General features: G+C 42.2%; 4 protein-coding genes across 5 annotated transcripts in view; 1 reads left to right on the top strand and 3 right to left on the bottom strand.

Annotated features, from left to right (window-relative positions):
- The window catches only part of LOC143218767 (uncharacterized), a 35943-nt gene extending 30707 nt beyond the window's left edge, over positions 1 to 5236 (bottom strand). Inside the window, exon 1 of the mRNA XM_076444205.1 lies at positions 5063 to 5236. The gene's annotated coding sequence lies outside the window, so the exon portion shown is untranslated. The remainder of the gene's footprint in view (positions 1 to 5062) is intronic.
- Positions 5237 to 5402: 166 nt separating this feature from the next.
- LOC143218751 (uncharacterized) lies at positions 5403 to 11479 on the bottom strand. The gene is made up of 7 exons (XM_076444172.1): positions 9826 to 11479; positions 7951 to 8705; positions 7481 to 7792; positions 7105 to 7423; positions 6737 to 7043; positions 6276 to 6448; positions 5403 to 6074 (listed from the first exon to the last, which is right to left on the bottom strand). Exons 1-7 carry the CDS (start codon positions 10051 to 10053, stop codon positions 6033 to 6035), a joined length of 2136 nt encoding a protein of 711 aa, XP_076300287.1. The 5' UTR covers positions 10054 to 11479; the 3' UTR covers positions 5403 to 6032.
- On the top strand, positions 11473 to 16742 carry Calr (calreticulin). Its single transcript, XM_076444188.1, has 8 exons — positions 11473 to 11635; positions 12827 to 12931; positions 13006 to 13209; positions 13609 to 13760; positions 14376 to 14642; positions 14808 to 15044; positions 15543 to 15683; positions 15822 to 16742. The coding sequence occupies exons 1-8, from the start codon at positions 11551 to 11553 to the stop codon at positions 15837 to 15839; spliced, it is 1209 nt and encodes a 402-aa protein (XP_076300303.1). The 5' UTR covers positions 11473 to 11550; the 3' UTR covers positions 15840 to 16742.
- On the bottom strand, positions 16480 to 19646 carry LOC143218768 (AN1-type zinc finger protein 2A). Of its 2 annotated transcripts, none has more exons than XM_076444209.1 (3): positions 19345 to 19646; positions 18944 to 19249; positions 16480 to 18434 (listed from the first exon to the last, which is right to left on the bottom strand). In XM_076444209.1, the coding sequence occupies exons 2-3, from the start codon at positions 19231 to 19233 to the stop codon at positions 18101 to 18103; spliced, it is 624 nt and encodes a 207-aa protein (XP_076300324.1). In that variant the 5' UTR covers positions 19234 to 19249; positions 19345 to 19646; the 3' UTR covers positions 16480 to 18100. The 2 variants fall into 2 exon arrangements, with proteins under 2 accessions (XP_076300324.1, XP_076300323.1); XM_076444208.1 differs by having other exon boundaries at positions 19341 to 19643.
- Between the last annotated feature and the right edge of the window lie 1604 nt (positions 19647 to 21250).

Here is a 21250-nt window from a genome sequence, read left to right as displayed (position 1 = left end):
AACGGAGAAATACATTTTCTTCGTCTTGTTGTTTTTTCCTCCTATGATTTCTTACAATTGATCGAGGCGATTGTTCTTCCACGTTGTAAATCATCGATTGCTCAACGAGCGAGGAATTGATTCCGCGGTGCTGCAATGACTCGGTTGCACGGAACTCCCGACGATTTCTCCTCTGGATGTCTTCGACTAATTAATGTCGTCGCCTCGCTCGCTCATTATACTCGACCTGGTACTGCGATCGTGTAAAAACTTTCAATAAATATAGAAAGATGCTCCAACGACAACTGTAAATCACGTTGAACGACATTGGGAATTTTTGTGACAGTTATCCAAAATGCCTGGAAAATCATTATCATTTCTTTGATCCCGTGACACACGAAGAATTAAAATAGCATCCCAGCCATAGAGTGTGTCCCAGAGAAGTATGAATGCGCCCACGTCCCGGTTCACTCATTCACTATTCCCGATGATCCAGAACGCGGCTCCAGCCAGAGCGATAGTAATCAGCCCATGGTAAATATAGCCGTCGGAGGAGGGTCGTGGACTGAAGTTCACAGGCGATCGATCGGAAGTTCTTAATGGCAAGTGGACGCGCGGCGGTTGGTCAGTAAACAGTCGGATACGCTTAATGTCACCGGGACCATGATAACGGGACCATCGATCGTAGAGCCGGCTAAATGTGGCGCGTGATAATCGTGCTGGATATGAACCTGATCCTTGAATTAACCGTGACCTTCGTAGGAAAAGGTCTGACCGGTAGCTACGCGTTTACTCTTTGGCTGGTCAGGTACACGTCCGGAGATAAAGTGGTTCTTTGAGAAGGATGCGCACGTGGACACTACGTTTGTCGGGTGATAGAAAGTGAACCGTCAACGATTGGGTCGGGCGATATAAAATATACCCAACAAAAACATCCTGTGAATAGGAGCCAAGTTCCTATATGGCCGTAAAAAGTTGTGAGATCAAACAAAATACGGCCAAGTTCGTTAGCTTAGAAAATACCTCTTGCGATACTGAAAAAAGCGTCTGTAAAAATTAGTTTAACACGTTCCGTGCCACTTGTACCACCGGTGGTACACGTTAAACGTGATCTTCAAGCCACAAAAAAAAAGGGCTTGGCACGGAACGTGTTAAAAGAACGCTAAAGAGTTACATAGAGGGCTAAATTATACCTCCAGAACATCCTTAACTGATCCATTATCGTGCCTGGGGAATTTTGAATGCAGAAGTAATCGCACAATTGTTTTCATAGGTCGATATTTATCCAGCCAGGAGTCTACCCCCTTAAACTAAAAAAGAAGACTTGGGCTTCCCAGATCGAGTGAATTGTTTTTGCATTGTCTAAACTAGACTTTTGACTGCAGGTTTAAGTCCAGGGTTAAGAGAGTACTCGATTTTGTAGTCGTTTAGGACCCATGGAAAAGTTAGAGCGATTCGTTAACTGAACCATTATCGTGCCTAGGGAATTTTGAATGCAGAAGTAATCGCCCAATTGTCTTCAGAGCTCGATATTTATCTAACGAGGAATCTAGGGAGTACCTAACTGCAAAAACAGGTTTTCCAGACCGAGCGACGCGAAGATAAAGGCCTGCACAGTCAGTTGAACGGTCTGGTCCTCTGATTTTATGCTTCCCGGAGGAAAATTAGCCCGGAACAATGGGTCGGTTTGAAGCCGGCAAAGTGTGCGTGCTCTTCCAGGTCAGAGTTCACGCTCGGTTGATCCTGGCGGCTAGAGAACAGTGTGTCATCTGTGTGTCTGCTGGTTCACACATGGCACACGTGGCAATCGAAAATATGTGTCATTCCCCTTATCATCTACTACAATGAATTAATTCCATTCTTCATTGTGAAAAGCTTCCCTGAATTTCGTGGTCGATTTTCAACATTTAACTAGAGCTGAATGAAACTGCGAACGTAGAGCTGAATAATCGTTCGAACTTCATTTCTAATCTTCTTTCAAACACTTTCAGGTTCAACGTACCGCAGGCCGAGCAGAACCACGGCTGTGGCATCCTCGGAGTGAAACAAAGACCCATAGACCGAGTCTCATTAATCTGAAAACCGCGGGGATTAGCGGCTCGCGCATCCCACAATCTCTCATTCCCTTTATTAATTACCGTCCCCGGTGGATTCCTCGATGAACGAGGAAGTTTCTTGCTTTGTCTGGCCTCAGCCCTCCACGAGGAAACCCGGCTAACCCCCCGCATGTGGGTCCCTGGGACTTCTGTGCCGTTTCACACGGTCGGCGTCATCGGCTGTCGCGATTAGGGTCGGAGGAGACGTATTAGAGCCCGGTCTTACGTTATAGAAAAGTAGACAATGTCTACTCTTCGTTAAAAAAACTTGTCGCCCGGTAAAACATCCAGAGAACCACAGGAAAAAAGTTTAGGGTCCCGAGAAGCAATGTCTAGAGTGCTAACAAAAATTGTAGGGCCTCCAAGAAGTTCTAGAACCTCACGAAAAAAAATTGCAGCGCGTGCGAAGATGCTGTAGAGCTTACAAAAAAATTCGCAAGGGCAAACAATTTATAGAACCTCAATGGAAAAATTGTAGAACCCAAGGGAACGTTGTAGGACCTTTGAATCGTGATGGAGACTTTGTACAATAGTTCTGCGAACGTTGAAACGTCCTGGTTTAGAGAACTCGGACAGTATTTTCCAGCGACGACCTCGGTCTGACGGATCGTCGCCGACGTCATAGTCGTCTCAACCTCGATCCCCACTCCCCCTCCCAAGGATAAGGTCTCTCCCGCGAGTGGTCTCGATTACTTTCGCCGTTCGAATTTCTAAGGAGACCGCCGCACTCTCGCGCTCTTTTTTCCTGCCTCCAAATAAATGCGATCGACGAGAGAAATTCGTGAGAATCTGTCCCGGCTTACGCTTTATTCAGTGAACACCGTCTTGCCGATTCAAGGTCATTCGGCGAACCACAGCGGCTCGGAGAACATTTCGGAACTTTGGGAATAATTATTCTCTCAGGAATTATTCCAACCCAGATCGATCCTGTGAACTCTCCTGAACAGTATAGTTTTTATTGCGACTATCAACATCTAACAAGGGAAGGACCCCAAGTGTTCGATTTCGATTTTGATAATTTTTTGTGAGTGGATGGTATATGGATTCCTAATTATGTATGCAAAATATTAGGTCCAGTTTCTCAATAGTTTTAAAGATATAAACAATTCAAGTTTCATATCTTACACGGCTAACGAAAACTACTATGAGTATGAAACTTGAATTGTTTATATCTTTAAAACTATTGAGTAACTACACCTAATATTTTGCATACATAATTAGGGATCCATGTACCATCGTCTCACAAAAAATTATCAAAATTGGAGTTGAATACTTGGGGTCCTTCCCTTGTAAGTCTGTTTGATAAATTTTTAAACACACCCTTAGTCGACTGAGTTTTTAGTGTTTGAATTAATTGGTACAATTATTGTGTTGGGAATGGAAGGGTGCAACGACTTGGCCATCGCTGCCCCCGGTTCCCAAGTAGATATTTGTTTAGCGGAGATTGTTAAGCGTTCGGTATCGGATTGCATGCTCTCATTTTCATGACATACAGCGCGACACTCGATCTTCTAATTAGTCCGGCCAGTACTCTTTAAACTGTGGTGTAGGGTTGCATTGATATCTGAAAAATATGACGGGCCTTCCCCGACGGACACACGTAGAAAACAACCATCGCCGGCTGTTGAACTTTCGTTCGAACTACGACGGATTAATTAATTGGCTGGCGTCTCGACGGCAACGGATCTAAGGTTGCACAATTTCAATTGATCCGATGAACCTTGACACAGTATATGCGGCTCTCTGCGTTCCAGGTGTGACAAGGTGCATGTATATTTAATCGTCGAGGGATCGTAAACCGGCTGCCCCGACTATCTGATGTCATCTATTCGAATATCAACTCTCGGTTAACAATTAACTATTGTCTGATCCGCGTGGAACTCGATTCTCTCCACTGATCCCTGTTTAATTCTAAACTCCTTTGTTTAAAGCTTTCTAATATTTTTATTGTCAGCTCCGGAAAATATCTTTCTTCTCTAGTTCCTGATTGTACTGACTTCAGCCGCACTGTACTACCGAAGCTCGCTAAATTTATTTCAGTGCCGACTCAGGAGCTGACACACTATTTCCACCTGAAACTAACTGGACTCGACGTAAAATAGGAGACGCGACCGTTCCTGGAGGCTGACACTCGAGTCGGGACTGTCTACCGGAATCTCCGGCACATTTTCTCATTTCCACGGACGTATTTTTAATTATTAGACTGCGCATGTTATTTGTGCAATTTTTTCCAGGCAAATTTCGGGGAAGTGGGAACAAATAAAATTTTATTTTCAGTAGTACTAGCCTTTATAGATTGAAAATAATTAGAAATTGAATCAAATTCTGTGGAATTTTGCATTCTAGCATTTTTTGAACATTGTTAGAAGCCATAAATGCATGGAAGCTAGTGCTTAATTCTTGTTCACGTGGAGATCGAATTAAAAATCTACAAGAAAAATTGTAGGGCCTGCGAAAACATAGTAGAAAGCGCACAAAAATTTTTGGGAGCTCTAAATGATTTTAGGGTTGACCAAAAAAATATTTTAGGGCCACTAAAAATTTGTAGAGCCTAACAAACGAATTGTAGAGCTTACAAAAACATAGTAGAACGTGTACAAACATTTTTAGGAGCTCTAAATGATTTTAGAGTTAGCCAAAAAAATATTTTAAAGCCACTAAAAATTTGTAGAGCCTAACAAAAAAATTGTAGGGCCCGCGAAGACATAGTAGAACGTGTGCAAAAATTTTGAGGGGCTCTAAATAATTTTAGTTACCCCAAAAAATATTTTAAGGCCACTAAAAATTTATAGAGCCTCACAAAAAATTGTAGGTCTTACGAAGACATTTTAGAACCGACAAAAAAATATTGCGGAACCTATGAACACATTGTAAGACCGACGAAAAAAGATTGTGTGGTCCAGAAACATGATACTAGCTGTCAAGTAATGTCTAGCTAAAAATGTGATGGGGGTGAATAATAAAAGAATAAATTTTTCGAGACTCACCGGAGTTGTCTGACCCCAACCGGGCCAATCTCCTTAAAATTTTCGAATGAACGTCGTCGGTGAAGCACTGATGAACTTCGAGGGAAACGTGTGGTAATTCGTAACCGACCAAGACGACGTGGAGCCGAGGGTTCACAGAGCACAGTTGGTTCGAACGCGATCGTGCAGAGGTTCGCCGAGAACTGGGGAACAGGACGAGCAACAGCACGTCAATGAAAGAACGCGCCGGCGATCGGCGTCGCTCATTCGAGCGTCTCCTGCACGTGCGCGCGTGCAACACGCACGCGTGCACACGCTGCAACGGGGACCGGTCTCTCTATCTGCCCCTTTTTTCGGGGATAATATTAAATATCGATTCGCCAGCCAACGCCGACAGACATTTTATTCCCTATAAATACGGATCGGTCTCAACTCTGACTTTTTAAATTCGCACGGCGTACCTGCGTGACCTTAAGGGGTCTTACGGTCGATAGCACCCTTCTCTAGACCTGGTTTCGAAATTTTTGCAAAGACACCAGGTGGCTATTAATTTTGAACAATATAAAAATACTCGTGCATAGTTGAAAAAAAATTTGTAGTAGTTTTATTTCAATATCAGTTCATAAAAGAAAGTCTCCTCTTTGAAATGAGCCCTCAAATATTAATCTACTATTCTTTCACTCGGCTTTGTTGCACCCCAAAGAAAAAGTGTCATTTCCTATTCTGTAGTCTTCTATTATATCTTAATAAAATCGTTTTTATTCACGGACGAAGTACAGACACTCTAAAACGCCAGAAGATCGTTCGCAGCGAACAACTTCTGTGATTTTCATAATTCACAAAATTGTTACGATACAAAGGTGTAGAGAGACAGCAAGTCGAACGCTCGAGCAGGATCGTGTTCAGCAAGCACACAATGGGAGCAACGCCGTTCACCTAATTATACAGGAACAATGTTGATTTTTCGAGAGCCGTGCCGACGAGCCTCCGATCACCTCGACTTCATTGTCGCCTTCTGCAGCTGGCGAATCGCCTGTAACGAAACAGGATAATCTCATTAGGAACTTTCGAGCGACGAAAAACTTGGTCTTTCCGAAGGAGAACAATTTGTTGTCTTATCCGCGGTGTCATTGTCTTCGCGTTGCTACGCGCCGGTTCACACTTTCTACCGGTTGATAGTGCCACTTTTGCTGCAGCGACAACTGGGACAGTGTTTACAAACAGTAACGCGTACCCTCTTAGCATCCTCGAGAGTAGCAGGCACGTATTTAGCGTTCACGGTCTTGGCCAGACTGCTGTAATCTCGGTAAAGCGTGTACTGGTCCTTCATCCACTGTCTTATCGTAGATATCCTCTCTTGGAGAGCAGCCGATTCATCGGTGGACTTCAAACTCTCATCGGTCGGATCTGCGCAAAGTTGCAAGAAGAGGTTATTGAACTCTAGGAAGGAGCTTGAGGACTTCCTACGTAAAATATCGTAGATCAATATTTATAGGTTCATCAAAGATTCATAGAAGAATTTTATCAGATTTCTTTACACGAAATTGTGTAATAGTTTCTAATCTACGGCTGTTGTCAAGACATTCAAGACGAGGAATGCTAACAGAGACAGAAGACGGCAAACCGAGCAACACGCGCGTGTAATAAACAGCTGTTATAAAAAGCCCGCAATTGGAAGAATTGAAAAATTGATACCCGGTTTTTCGAAGGCGGCGATCTTCGGGAACTCGAGGGGCTTGAAGCCAGCGAGCTTAGAGGTCCCAGCGGGATCCCCTATTCCGTATTCCAGCCTGGTGTGCTCCAGTTCCAGCAAATAATTCCTGATATCCTCGCGTTCCTGTTGCTGCCTGATGACGGCAGCCTGCTTCCGCAATTTGCGCGCGTGCCTGCAATCAAACCGTGACTGTTTTTCCTCCGGTTTCGCGCGATTCGACGTCTTCCTGGTTTTCGGTCTCTTCGAGGTGCCTTTCCTCTTCTTCTGATCGAGATTGGCATCCCTGAGCTGTGGGAAAAATTCTATTCAGCTGCCAATTCCAGGACAATTAGTATAAAAGTGTACTGACATTGTCCAGTGAGCCTGTCCTGCTGTCTGGGGCTTCGCACTTGGCTGAAGGTAGTTTCACAACAGTCCCACACTTCTTGGTGTCCTTGGCGAGCCTGTGTCTCCTAGCAATGGCGTCTATGGCGTCTCTATTCAAGTTCCTCAGGGTCCAAGTGACGTCTGAGGTCTTCGGTATCTCCCTCAGTAATTTCTCGCTCGATGTGCTGGCTGTATCCCTGTCTTCAGCATGCTCAGCTTCTTGTTCTTCGCGTGCAGCATCTTCGTTCTTCGAGGATTCTTCTTCCAGGTTTTCCTTCTGCTTCTCCAGGTTGGGTGTCTCTCTGAAATAATTGCTAAGTTAATCACTGCAAGATTGAAGGTTTATCTTCGAGTCTTACGTAATAGCTGAAGAGAAGCTTTTCTCGCTTTGTCTAGCGGGCCGCTCTTGATCAGACGCTTCAGGAGATTCACTCTTCTCAGTGTTTTCATTCTTCCTCGGCTTCCTGCCTCTTCGAGGATGCTTCCTAGGAGTTGTTTGCTTTGACATCTTGAGCAAGCTGATAGGTATTAGCTCCTCCACGTTCTCCGTCGTCCTCACGTAATTCGATAGCTCCTCGTCAAGGCCAATCTCACACTCGCTGGTGCTCTGCACTATTTTCGGAGGGACCAGCTCTATGATTTTCTTCTCCTTCGATGTGGTCTCTTCAGGGCTGCAAAGGGAGTATTTATTAAACACGAGTTTCAATCTCCTAGACTTCAGACGTTACGAGGACGAATAAAATCTAATTTTCATTATCGTTTACAACGTCCAAGCTAGAACAGACCCAGACATCGCCATCTGACGGCCCAAACCAGAATTCCAACGCACCTTTCGTCGACCGCAGCCTTCTTGGCGCTCGCTGACTGCATGTGGACCGTGATCATGATCTGCTTCACTCCAGACCTAGCCGAATCATCCCTAATCGCTTCCTTTGAACCATCACCCACGAAACTTGAAGAACCCGCCGAAGAGGAGGCCTGCTCGAAAGTGTCGCTCTCGTACTCTACCTTCTGCTCTTCTTTCAATGAAGCAGAGACATCGTCATTCTCCTTCGGTGTGCGAGACAGTTCAGAAGCTACTTCACTCCTCTCTTCACTTATCCTAATCGCCTCCTCAATTGTATCCTCTTCAACATCTTCTTTCAATGACCTAACACTGGCCTCGGTCAGCCTTTCTTCAGCATCAGCCACTTTACCATCGCTCTTCCCTGCCGAGGAATCCTGTCCCGATCTAACCACCTCTGAAATCATCTCGGAAATCTCTGATGGCTTGGACAGGATCGTTGCTACCGAGGATTCATCGCTGCTCTTCGGCTGATCCATGGAGCCTGCGGATTTGCGTTGATTCTTGCTCTTGGATTCAGAGCTGATGCTTTTTAGGGACGGTATTAGGTCTGTCGGGCTTCTGAGGGACTCCTTGATTATCGAGGGAGCCTCTTCTCGTAGGTTCAGTAGTGGGTCGTCCTCTGGAACTAGGTCCTCCATGGCGTCCCTTGGAGATTTCTTCGTAGGGCTACTTTTGGCACTTGAAACGTAGTTCGAAACGGAGCTGGGGGCCTTGGGCTTCAGGGAGGCCCGGAGGACCTTCGAAACATCTCAAGGTTATTAAGAAGTTGGTAATCAATTTTTCAGTGTCTTCGAAGACGTCTCAAGGTCATTGAAAAATTGGTGATACATTTTTCAGTGTCCTCGAAGACGTCTCAAGGTTATTGAAAAATTGGTGATACATTTCCAGTGTCCTCGAAGACGTCTCAAGGTCATTGAAAAATTGGTGACAAATAGACTGCGGATCTTTATGCAAAATAAAAATTGTCTGGTGTCGCTTGCAAGAAACAGAATCCAAATTTAATGTTATTTCCTCCCTCAATAATTTTAATAGGTGAGAAATCATACAGGGTGTTTCGTCTGGAACAGGACACCTAAATATCTCTTCAGGTTATTGCAATGCAAAAAATATTTGCTACGTAATGCGCATGGTGTCAATGGACCAAATATCTGGCACGAATATTGTTTTCCAGAGGTCATTTTTTTCGGAGTTATCAAGGTCATCGATGTTTTTTGATACATAACTACATTTTTATTTTATTGCACCGTGTAACTGATCGAAAAATACATTCAGATATGTATAATAACATGACCTTGGGCTTGATCTGAAGGTAAAACTTCAATTTTCGAAGATTACCCCCGATGCAATAAAATAAAAATGTAGTTATGTATCAAAAAACATCGACGACCTTGATAACTCCGAAAAAAATGACCTTCCGAAAAAATATTCGTGCCAGATATTTGGTCCATTGACATTACGTAACAAATATTTTTTGCATCACAATAACCTGAAGAGATATTTAGGTGTTCTGTTTTAGACGAAAAACCCTGTGTACATTGACATCTTTATTGTGAATTTCATCTACTTAATTTTGCTATACGTATAAATGCATAAAGATCCGCAGTCTAGTGATAAATTTATCAGTGTCCTTGAAGACGTCTTGAGATCGTTAAAAAATTGGTGAAAAATTTATCAGTGTCCTCGGAGACGTCTTGAGATCGTTAAAAAATTGGTGAAAAATTTATCAGTGTCCTCGGAGACGTCTTGAGATCGTTAAAAAATTGGTGAAAAATTTTTCAGTGTCCCCGAAGACATCTCAAGGTCATTGAAAATTTTGTCAGCGTTGCTCGGACCCTTAGTGAGCAAGCAAGTATGTACCTTGGAGCCCGGATCATCATCAGTGTCCCCGATGTCGAGGGTGTTGGCGACCGCAAGTACATCGGGCGATTTCCTAGAGTCAGCACGAGGCTCCCTAGGCGTGACTTCAAGGGACGTGTCAGTGCTGACGTTGCTCTGGGCCCTTGTGGCCTCGTTACGCTTAATGTTGTACTTCCTGTCCATCTCCTTGAGCCGCATCAGCGCGGCAGCCGTCCTCGAGCGCATCATCTTATGCCTTTCTGTCAACCACGGAAGCAGCTACGACACCTGGATCGACAGCTTCACTGGATTCACTTGCGGATTTTCATTCAGCCCCGACCGGAACGGGCTTGTTGGAGAAGCCGTTGCCACGGGAACAGTTCGTACACAATGCGATTCGAAAGCCAATCCGCTGTTTAGGCTCCTTTGAACATGTCTCAGTAATATGCAGACCCATTGTTGCACCAGAGTCAACTCTTCGAGAGATTCTCGCAATTTATTGAATAGAAAATGTCTTCGACTGCTTGCTCTAGTAGACGAACCGTGTCTGACGAACCCAGTTGTTTGATTGCTATGTCTGCATCATGAGAAGTCAGTAGAATTTCGGAAAGGCTGAAGCGAGTCGATGTTGGATGCAAAATGATTGACTGCCGGCGTGATATTGTTGATGTAACGAGAATTGTAATATTTCATTTTTTCTAGAGTTGTGTACTAACTGACGCTCTTATCGAGAGATAGTGCGCCGCGTGTGATTACACAAGTGTGTGCGGAAGGACGTGCGCGACCTGACAGGCCACGGAATCAGAGGAAATGGAAAAATGACTGGTTTCAATGTCGACTACATATAATTAAGAAAATTGTAACTCATGGATGTGTTCATTCGGCGTTGGGAAGAATTCAATATTTTTTAGGAACACACGTAGTCGGAACGTTGCTTTTACTCTCTCCAAAATATAGAAAACCTATAATTATAACTTCTACGTTTAGAATGTCATTTACTCTTTATCTCATTTTGGGATCTACTATATCGATCAATTTTGATTCCTAGCCCCTAATGTGGTGAGAGGATATCTGAACACATTTTTTAACTATAGTAAAATCGAACGTTGTCCGCGACCACGACAAAACATTCGGAAGAACTCAATATTATAGAACCCAAAACTATAGGAAACCTATAATTATAACTCCTACGTTTAGAATAACAATTTTTAGAATGTCATTTATCTCATTTTGGGACCAAGTTTGGGGATCTCTAAACCTAGATCCTAGACTACTATATCGATCAGTTTTTTGATTCCCAGCTCCTAAAGCGAGGAAAGAATTTGCCAACAAAATTTTAACTAGCAAAATCTAACAAAATAAATCAAACGTTGTCGGAAACCGCGACGAAACATTCGAAAGTAGCGGGAAATCGCTGGAGCCAATCAGAACGGCGTACCGCGTGGCTACCAGGTACATTGGTACATATCTCCTTCCCTATCGACAACAGATAAAATAAGGACAATCGGTGACGTGAGGTTATGTGCGTCGCGGCATGTCTGCGTCTGCCACGGCGCGGCGGCTGGTTGGTCAAGCGTGGTCGGCGTTGATTGGCCGTTGTTCTTGAACCAATCAGGGCCCTCCATCTGTCTACCCCGACGGCTGCTAACTCGCCAACCACGTCCACGGCTCGGGCATTATCGGCTGGTTCATCGTGGAAAGAGGATCATCGTCGTGTGCGGACTCTCGTCGTCCCGGCGTCTCAAAATGCAGTCCTTCTGCTCGTTTCTGCTTCTGCTTGCGTGCACTTTCGTTACCGCGGAGGTCTACTTCGAGGAGAAGTTTCTCGATGGTGAGTAAAACAACCATAAAAATCCCATAATCTCCTGTTCGAAACCCTAATCCATTCGATCTACCCATACCCTAACACACCGGGCTCCAGAAAATTGAACGAGTCCCACGGTTTCCGCGAACCACACCCCACGCACAATTTTCCCTGGATTTTCCCGTAAAATATTTCCCATTCAATCGCCACTTCTCCCATGGGGTCCCCCTCTTTCTGTATTATACCGCTAGCCACACGCTGTATATTTCTCCTTGGTAACCACACGCCCTACCACCGATGTTCAGTTTAAGTTTTCTTCATTCGAAAACCGATCTATGCATCGCCTATCGGTTTGTTTTGTTTTTTTCCGGGTTCGAAGATGTTCGTAACGGGTTTGTAGGGTGGCTTCAGGTTCGAAACTGTTTCGGACGTGGCCACGGAAAAATGTCTCGTGGCACTGGCGTTCCTTACGCCGACATGACGCGCGATCGATCGGTTGATCCGTGTTGTACAGGCAAAGCTTACCGAACACCTCGTGGCTCGAAATTCGGCGAGATGTTATTTTCCGAGCTTGCTTTAGCGAATTCTTTCTTCTCCATTGATGATTCATATTAATCTAAAGGCGGATTTTTGTATTTCATTCAATGCGCCACGGTAGTAAGTTTTCCCCGGTCCAGAGGAAGCGGAATATTTTCGAGTACGTTTGGAACTTGATTTGAGGGCTATTTTTGCTTCCTTATCTAGAGAAATTATGTAGCAATTTTTAATTTTGATCGACTATTTTTAAATTTTATTTATGCGCACTTGTGACTGGAACGATATTTTTTGGTTAATTTCGGACTGCGTTTGGATTCTCTTTCTACGTGTATTTTTAGATTTTATTTATTCCCATTCATGACTGGAGAGGGTACGAAATTTTTATTTTGAATTGGTTCTAAATTGAAACAATATTTAATAATAAATGGGTTTCAATAACTTATATTTTTCCTTTCATAATAATTTCGGAATTATTAAATTTCCTTTCATAGGAATTTTGAACCCTCAACCTCCTAAAACAGTTGAATTAAAAATCCCAGGACAGTTTTTGAAATTACAAAAATGCTTTTGAAAAATATATTTTTCAACGCAAACCACAAAAACTCAGGCTTCGTGAACCCCACAAAAGAAAAAATTGAAGAAAAATTTATAAACACTCACAACGACGAATTCTTCTTTCAGATTCATGGGAGAAGAATTGGGTGTACTCCGAGCACCCAGGAAAGGAGTTCGGGAAGTTCGTTTTGAGTCACGGAAAGTTCTGGAACGAACCAGAGAATGATAAAGGTAAAAATACATCTAACAGCTCAGTATCGCCAAACGTTCTTTACCGCTCAACTTACCCATGTTTTTTTAATTAGGTATTCAGACATCCCAGGATGCCAGATTTTATGCCATCAGCACAAAGTTCGAACCATTCAGCAACAAGGACAAGCCTCTCGTAATTCAGTTCAGTGTTAAGCATGAACAGAACATCGATTGCGGTGGTGGCTACGTCAAAGTTTTCGACTGCTCGTTGAACCAGAAGGACATGCACGGAGAGAGTCCCTACCAGATTATGTTCGGTGAGAATTGGTAACAATTAACGACTATAGCCGAGCCTAGAGTCACTGGTCGCATCCGATGGTGCATTGGTGCTAATGGTCCTCGGAGAGTAAACGTCTTGCATATGCCCTGAATATAGTTCTCATAAATAGTTCAGGCACCTGTTAAGAGACACTATAATTTTATCTAACTCCTAATATCTGCTGTTATTTCATTAATATTTTTTGAAATCTTCATCACAAGTCTGCGTTGATGTTGTACGTAATGGGTTAAGAACATTATTCGTAAAAACTCGTTCTCCGAGATTTGGGGAATGATCCACTTTGGTACAAAAGAAATGCATGATCTCACGTTTGGCAGGAGGCCAACGACCTCACACGCCGCAACATAGTTGCTTGAACTTACTCGCCTCGTTTTAGGACCTGATATTTGCGGTCCCGGAACAAAGAAGGTTCACGTGATCTTCAGCTACAAAGGCAAGAACTTGTTGATCAATAAGGATATCCGTTGCAAGGACGACGTCTACACTCATCTTTACACTCTGATCGTCAATCCTAATAACACATACAAGGTGAGAAAACCGAGAAATAGGTACAGAGATTGTTAATTTATCGAGCCTAGAGTCACATATTCTCATTGATCATTTGTGGGGAATACGTGCTGAAAGACCTCGAAGAGCAAAGATTATCTTGCTTAGTTTCGAGTTGCGATCTGATTTTCTGCTCGTTAAGCAAAGACCGACATATACAGTAATTCCTTCGTACGATCGCGTTGTTCTGGGCGAAATAGGGATTCCGGTGGAAGCCATTTTGTGTCCTTGTTGGTAATTAGCTCCTTGGGGTAGCAATTAGGTCTGTTACTTATTCAAAGGAACAAAGGGAACTTCGAAGTCTTTGAATCGCATGAAGTTGTAACTTACGAGTTTCATGTTATGTCATAATTTTTGACAGAATTTTCACAGAATATGAAATATAAAAAAAAAGCTTTAATTCGAGGCTTCGAAACTTCGATTCTCGTCACCTTCGAAGTTTCTGAATCAAAGCTTTAAAATCATCAACCTTCGAAGGAAAGTAGCAGCCCTAGTAGCAACGCGATGAGATACTGCAATGGAAATACTGTATTACTCAAAAGATATTGATGTTCGTCGATTAGCAACGTCGTGATTAGATGATGGTCGTTTCTTCAGGTTCTCATCGACAACGTGGAGGTCGAGTCTGGCGATCTGGAGGCAGACTGGGACTTCCTGCCACCGAAGAAGATCAAGGATCCGTCGAAGAGCAAGCCCGCTGACTGGGACGACAAGCCCACCATCCCTGACCCTGATGATCAGAAGCCTGATGACTGGGATCAGCCAGAACACATTCCTGACCCCGAGGCTACCAAGCCAGAGGACTGGGACGATGAAATGGACGGTGAATGGGAAGCTTCCATGATCAACAACCCTGAGTACAAAGTACGTGTACACAGAAACTTTTGAAAAACCGATTTTGCAACGAAAACATTTGATCTATCGAATGGTATAAAGAAAAATCAATTTTATCCACCTTATCCGGCTATATCTTCCGTGATGGCGCGTTGCGAGATCTTCGAACTGATGGAGCGTTTGTTTTGCTCGCAGGGCGCATGGAAACCAAAGCAGATCGATAATCCTAACTACAAGGGACCATGGATTCACCCAGAAATGGACAACCCCGAGTACACTCCGGACCCAGATCTGTACAAGAGGGACGAGATCTGCGCTCTCGGCTTCGACCTGTGGCAAGTGAGGTCTGGAACCATCTTCGACAATGTGCTGATCACGGACGACCCTGAAACCGCTCGCAAGTTCGGCGAAGAAGTCTGGGCGCCAACCATTGTAAGTCTGGTCAAAGTTCTACGACGACGAGACAGCGGATTTTTATACATTTATCGAAGTATCGAAAGAATTGAACAGTATTCTTATTTTCAATTTATTGCAGCCATTAACTCTTTGCACTCGGAATTATTCGAACTCCGAGAGCAAACATTTTATCCGACCTAGAATATTTCTATTCTATATGATTGATGTATCTGTATGATAAAGGTACAGCAATTTTTAGTGACGCCTCCGTCATTCGAGTACACGAAAAGTTAAAAAAAGATGTCAATTTTTATTGGAGTCCTGTTTCTCGTAGTTGATACAGAAAGTTTGTATTTTGCATAAATATCCGCGGTCTGTTTAATGTAACAAGGCGGAATCAATGATGAGAAAAGCATTGCTGATTCGAATGAGCGATAAAAAAGCTGGAATTCCTCGTTACTGATCGATCAGAGTCCAATTAGACGCTGCGAGATGATTACGGGATGTTAGGCTTTATGTTTGTTGAACTTCCAGGACGGCGAGAAGAAGATGAAGGAGGCTCAGGACGCAGAAGATCTGAAACAGAGACAAGAGGTGAAGGAAAGCGAGGATAACAAGGACGAAGACGAGGATGAGGACGCGGACGAGGAGGACAATAGCGTCCCAGACGTGGAAGTAAGTGACGCTGGATAGCATTAGAATGTCAAATTTTTAGCCAGAAGAGAAAGTTTAGCAAAGATACAAATTTGTTGAATAACTCCTCGTGAATGCATCTTTACAATCGGGACTTAAACGGATTTGTTTTTGTTCCAGGAACACGACGAATTGTAAAGAGATTTGTCGTGATCGACACGAACACAGACTGTATTCCAGGAGCTGTGTGGCTGCGACACGCACCAACATTTTCCAAACGTAAACGTCACAATAACAAAAAAGAAAGAAACAAAAAGACCTTTACTACGAACCAAACTTGGGAGGAATAAACGACGCTGGCTCATTGCGCGGTGTTCGCGAAACAAATCTTCGAACAGTGAAAACAAATTTGCCCCCCGCCCCACCCGTCACCACCCCCGCAAGGATTTCTTTTTTTAGTCTAACACCATGGCCTTGTCTTTGCAGCCTAAACGAAAGAAACATTTTTAATAACCCTAGTCTTGAATTCTTCGTATAGTGTACTACGAAGCGTGCTTTTTATCAGTCAAGAGAAAGGATGATGAATCGCCACTAAAGAGTGTGTGCTACCGATGGTACGCTGCAATCGAGAATATTCGTACACCCCTTCCCCCCCACATTATATATATATAAATTATATTTACATACATATATGATATATATGTATTATGTAAAGAAAAGAATAGAGTCATCTTGCCCCATCGTGTCCCCCCATGGCACAGCTCCACAAAAGACTCTAAGTTGTTCCGTTTTTGTTTGTCAAGTGTTTTTATATACAATTAAAAGAATAATTGAGATGTAATTTAAACGACGCTGTATTATATATATATATTATATATTACTTCAATTTCCGTACAGTGTACGCGTATTAAGAAGAAAAAAAAGCTCGCTCCAGTTTAAAGGATTAAACAAAAAAAAATGAAACAAATGATATGTGGTAAAAAAGAGTGTGACTGAGAGAGAGATGTGTGCGGATTGAGTGATTCAGAAAAGTAATTGGTATGATTCATGTATCGAAGACAACCAATAAACAATGTAATAAATAAGACTTTTCTAGACGTGCTCGAGGCGTTCATTTCTTTGTTGCCCGGTTCCGAACAAATAATAACAAATTAATTTTTGTATTAAAAGATTGTAGAAGGTTGGAAACCGCTGATTTAATGGAAATAGAAATATTTTTGGACGGAAATAATGACAACGTGAGTTCGATAAATATATAAATTTTATTTTCCTTTTAACAATTAAAATTGTCATTGCGATTAGAGTTACATTTCGAAAGATTCAAGGTGGAAAATTAGGAAGTGAAATGCATCGATTATAACTTAAAGCTGGTAATAGTACAAATAGTGCGATTAGGACCCCCCAGATCAAGTATGTCTGGAGATTAGAAGTCCGAGGGTTCCGTGATTTGTGGCTGGCAATTCCCTCGTCTTTCCCACAAAATTCTACAATATTTCGTAAAATTGTCTAGAAATCGATTGTATCGTACAATGAATCGTACATTTTCAATAAAAACTAAGCTCTATCTACTAAGGCACTCATTATCGAGGTTGCCCTTTTGATAATTTTCGAAATCTCCATGGGGATTCGGCAGGTGACGTAGATATATAATTATTTGTTAAACTCGCTAGGGGAATAAGATAGTCCTTTTGCAATGTTTTACGAATAAGTTTGAAGTACATTTCGGTCGACAATCGTCGTCGCAACTAGACTGCGGATGTTTGTGCACAATTCTCAATTTTTAAATTCCGTTACATTCTACCATTTTTTGAACATTTTCAGAAGCCATAAATGCATAAACATCCGCAGTCTTGTCGTAACTTACATACACATACGAGGCTTATTATAGAATATCACTGAAGACTGACGATAAATCATCCGTTAAATAATAGAAGCGAAGAAACACTGTCGTTCGTGTACGTGATAGTATAAAAAATACAAAACTGCCAAAATTTCGTGTACATAGTACGTGTTGACCGGGGGAAACTTTCGAAGCTCCCGCAAATAAATATATTCCGAGTGACAGAATGTAATCTACGTGAATCTCTGTACATTTAAAATTGCTCACGACTCTTACAAAGACAATAAGTTTGAACGAGAAAACTGTTATCGAGGTATAGTTATGCGAGAAGTAAAACGCGTTCACCGTTTCTTGATATTCAATGAAACGACCTTCCAATTCATCGTTAAATATGCTCTATGAAAAAATGTTACAAATAGATAATAAAGATTCAGAATGCGCCCTCCTCAAAATTGTAAAATGGAAAGCTTGAAGGTACTCTGATTTCTTTTAAATATAGCATGAACTAGAACAACCTCGCCTTACCACGAGTCTTTTCAAGCAAAGATTCGTAGTAACGAGTTTTCTCTACGTTTGTGCGATCGAAGAAGAAGATTAATGTGGAATGGAAAGATTTGTTTTAAGATAATCTACATCTGTCTCTGCTCCCAGAAGACCCGACCTCGACTGTTCGTCGTCTGGCAGCATCTTCGTCCTGCATCGAAGCTTGCAGAGCTCTGGCAAGAGCCTCGTCCTCGCTGATGCTTCCTTGATAGTTCTTCATGATCTCCCCGTTTCTCCTATTTACACTAACGTTATTTTCTAATTTGTCCAGTCTTCTTCTTCTGGTGGCCTCCTCCTGACCTACGCACGCATGGTCTGTTGGATGTCTGTGCTTCAGGCAGAAGTTCTGGCTGCAGTCGGAACACCGGACTTGCACTATCTCTTTGATCTTGCAGCCCTTGGAGGAACATCTGAAATAGGATGTTCGATGAGGCTCGTTTCTAGGATTGCAACGATGTGGGATACAAAGATGGGGTTTTTCAGTAGTCAAAAGCGCTAGATAAAAGATCAATCTGGGCCGCTGTCGTCCTCACAAGTCCTATTTTTACGTTTACGAGGCATAATTTGCATTTAGGTCTCATAATTTCATTGCATAATTTGCAATTACGCCTCATAAATGTAAAAATAGAACTTTTGAGGGGGATCACGGCCAGATCGATCTTTTATCTAGCACTTTTGACTATTGAAAAACCCCATCTTTGCATTATTGAAAAATGAGAACATCCAATCCCATCCATCCCAGACCCTTGTGTCCATCTGAGAGGACTCTCAATTTGTGTGTCCATTTGAGAGTGCTTCAGAAATTTGTTACTCTTGGAGATTGACGTGAGTGTGAACTCTTGGAAAGTCCTCTCAGTAATTCGCCATAGTTTTACTCTCAGATGGACGTGTGTCTTTGGAGTTGGTTTAAGCAGCTTACTTATTAGAAAAGATTTTTGCCCTAGGTTTCTTCGACTGGCACTCATTGTCCATATGTTGGCCTACAGCAATGTCAGGAGGGTCTCCTCGTTTGGTCGGCACCGGCTCGTTACACAGCGGGCACACAGGGACCTGAACATCTTTCTTGTAAGCACTAGGGCAGCTGTGGTTGGTGTATGATATGTGCTTGGTACAAAAGATCGCAGAGCATGCATCGCATTTTAAAGGTAGAAAGTCTAAACGGTTGCAGCTGTTTTCCGAACAATGTTCTCCCAGGTTTGGGAACTCCATTATTTATGATATTAGTCTGAAAAAACGAAAAATTGAATAAGACACGATATTTTACTCAATTAAACCCGAGATGACGTTTCAAGGATATTTTTCCAATCGACACATACTCACGATTACGAAGAATGAATTTTTCCAAATTCCTCCTGACAGTTCGAGCATGCCACTCTGCATATCACAGGTACATCATGTGGGATAATTTCCACGGATTTCCAAAATTTCTCGACGCACAGTCTCTCGCGGTAAATGCGTCTTAATTTTCAGTGAAACAAGTAGAACAAACGACTGGTTGACAGCAATTCAAGTGACTAATCCGTTCAAAACTCAGGCCAAATATATACTGAAACACGTCTTGCGAAATTGACGGTACACTCACTCACGACATTCAACGAATAAGCATGACGTTGCTTTCGATGGTTCGCGAACTTTCCAGTAGAAGGCGAGCTCCTCGAGTTTAGGGAATTATCAGGAATTATCTACAGTGCAGAGGTTCCCAACCTTTTCCCTGGATCAACCCCTTTTGAAAGAATGATTTTCTTCGTCGACCCCTTACATTTTTCTGATGATCATGATCACTGATGATCATCTAAGTAATCTAATACAATCATTGTCCATACCTCCCTGTACTGCAGTATTACACTAACTAGAAGACTGACGGTGTGCCGAATATCTCCGAACTAGTCAACATATTCGTGTTATAAATATATATTTAGTGTTATAAATAAATATATATTATTATAAATTTATATATATGTTTAGAATAGACAATAAGTTATGTACAATATACAAACACTTTATGTATGAATTTACAATGAATAAATAAAGACTATGTATTAAAAAGAATATCTGCGTATTATATTTATTGAACCACCAATTTTTCCCGAACGTCCGACTTGTCGTAGAGTTGTACATATTACTACTGATTTCCGCAAAAATGTACTTGTCCTTCGGTTACTGTACTGATTTGCAATTGCAAAAATAGCGAAACTTTGAAAAACAAAAATATTCCAGCGTCTGGCTTGTGGTTGACTTGTACTACTGAATTTCGTGCCACCTCCTTCGATATCATGTTCTCCTAATACAAAACTCAATTTTCGAGATTTTCGCCAATTTTCGGCCCTCTGACTTGTCGTTGACTTGTACTACTGAATTTCGTGCCACCTCCTTCGATATCATGTTCTCCTAATACAAAACTCAATTTTCGAGATTTTCGCCAATTTTTGGCCGTCTGACTTGTCGTTGACTTGTACTACTGATTTTCGAATACCTCCTTCGACATCATGTTCTCCTAATACAAAACTCAATTTTCGAGATTTTCGAAAATTTTCGCAAATTTTCGGCCGTCTGACTTGTCGTTGACTTGTACTACTGAATTTCGTGCCACCTCCTTCGATATTATGTTCTCCTAATACAAAACTCAATTTTCGAGATTTTCGGAAATTTTCGGCCGTCTGACTTGTCGTTGACTTGTACTACTGAATTTCGAATACCTCCTTCGACATCATGTTCTCCTAATACAAAACTCAATTTTCGAGATTTTCGAAAATTTTCGCAAATTTTCGGCCGTCTGACTTGTCGTTGACTTGTACTACTGATTTTCGAATACCTCCTTCGATATCATGTTCTCCTAATACAAAACTCAATTTTCGAGATTTTCGGAAATTTTCGGCCGTCTGACTTGTCGTTGACTTGTACTACTGAATTTCGAATACCTCCTTCGACATCATGTTCTCCTAATACAAAACTCAATTTTCGAGATTTTCGAAAATTTTCGCAAATTTTCGGCCGTCTGACTTGTCGTTGACTTGTACTACTGATTTTCGAATACCTCCTTCGACATCATGTTCTCCTAATACAAAACTCAATTTTCGAGATTTTCGCCAATTTTCGGCCGTCTGACTTGTCGTTGACTTGTACTACTGAATTTCGAATACCTCCTTCGACATCATGTTCTCCTAATACAAAACTCATTTTTCGAGATTTTCGAAAATTTTCGCCAATTTTCGGACGTCTGACTTGT

The sequence above is a fragment of the Lasioglossum baleicum genome, chromosome 20, assembly GCF_051020765.1.
Source record: "Lasioglossum baleicum chromosome 20, iyLasBale1, whole genome shotgun sequence".
NCBI lineage: Eukaryota > Metazoa > Arthropoda > Insecta > Hymenoptera > Halictidae > Lasioglossum > Lasioglossum baleicum.
This window is presented reverse-complemented; position numbering and strand designations above follow the sequence as displayed.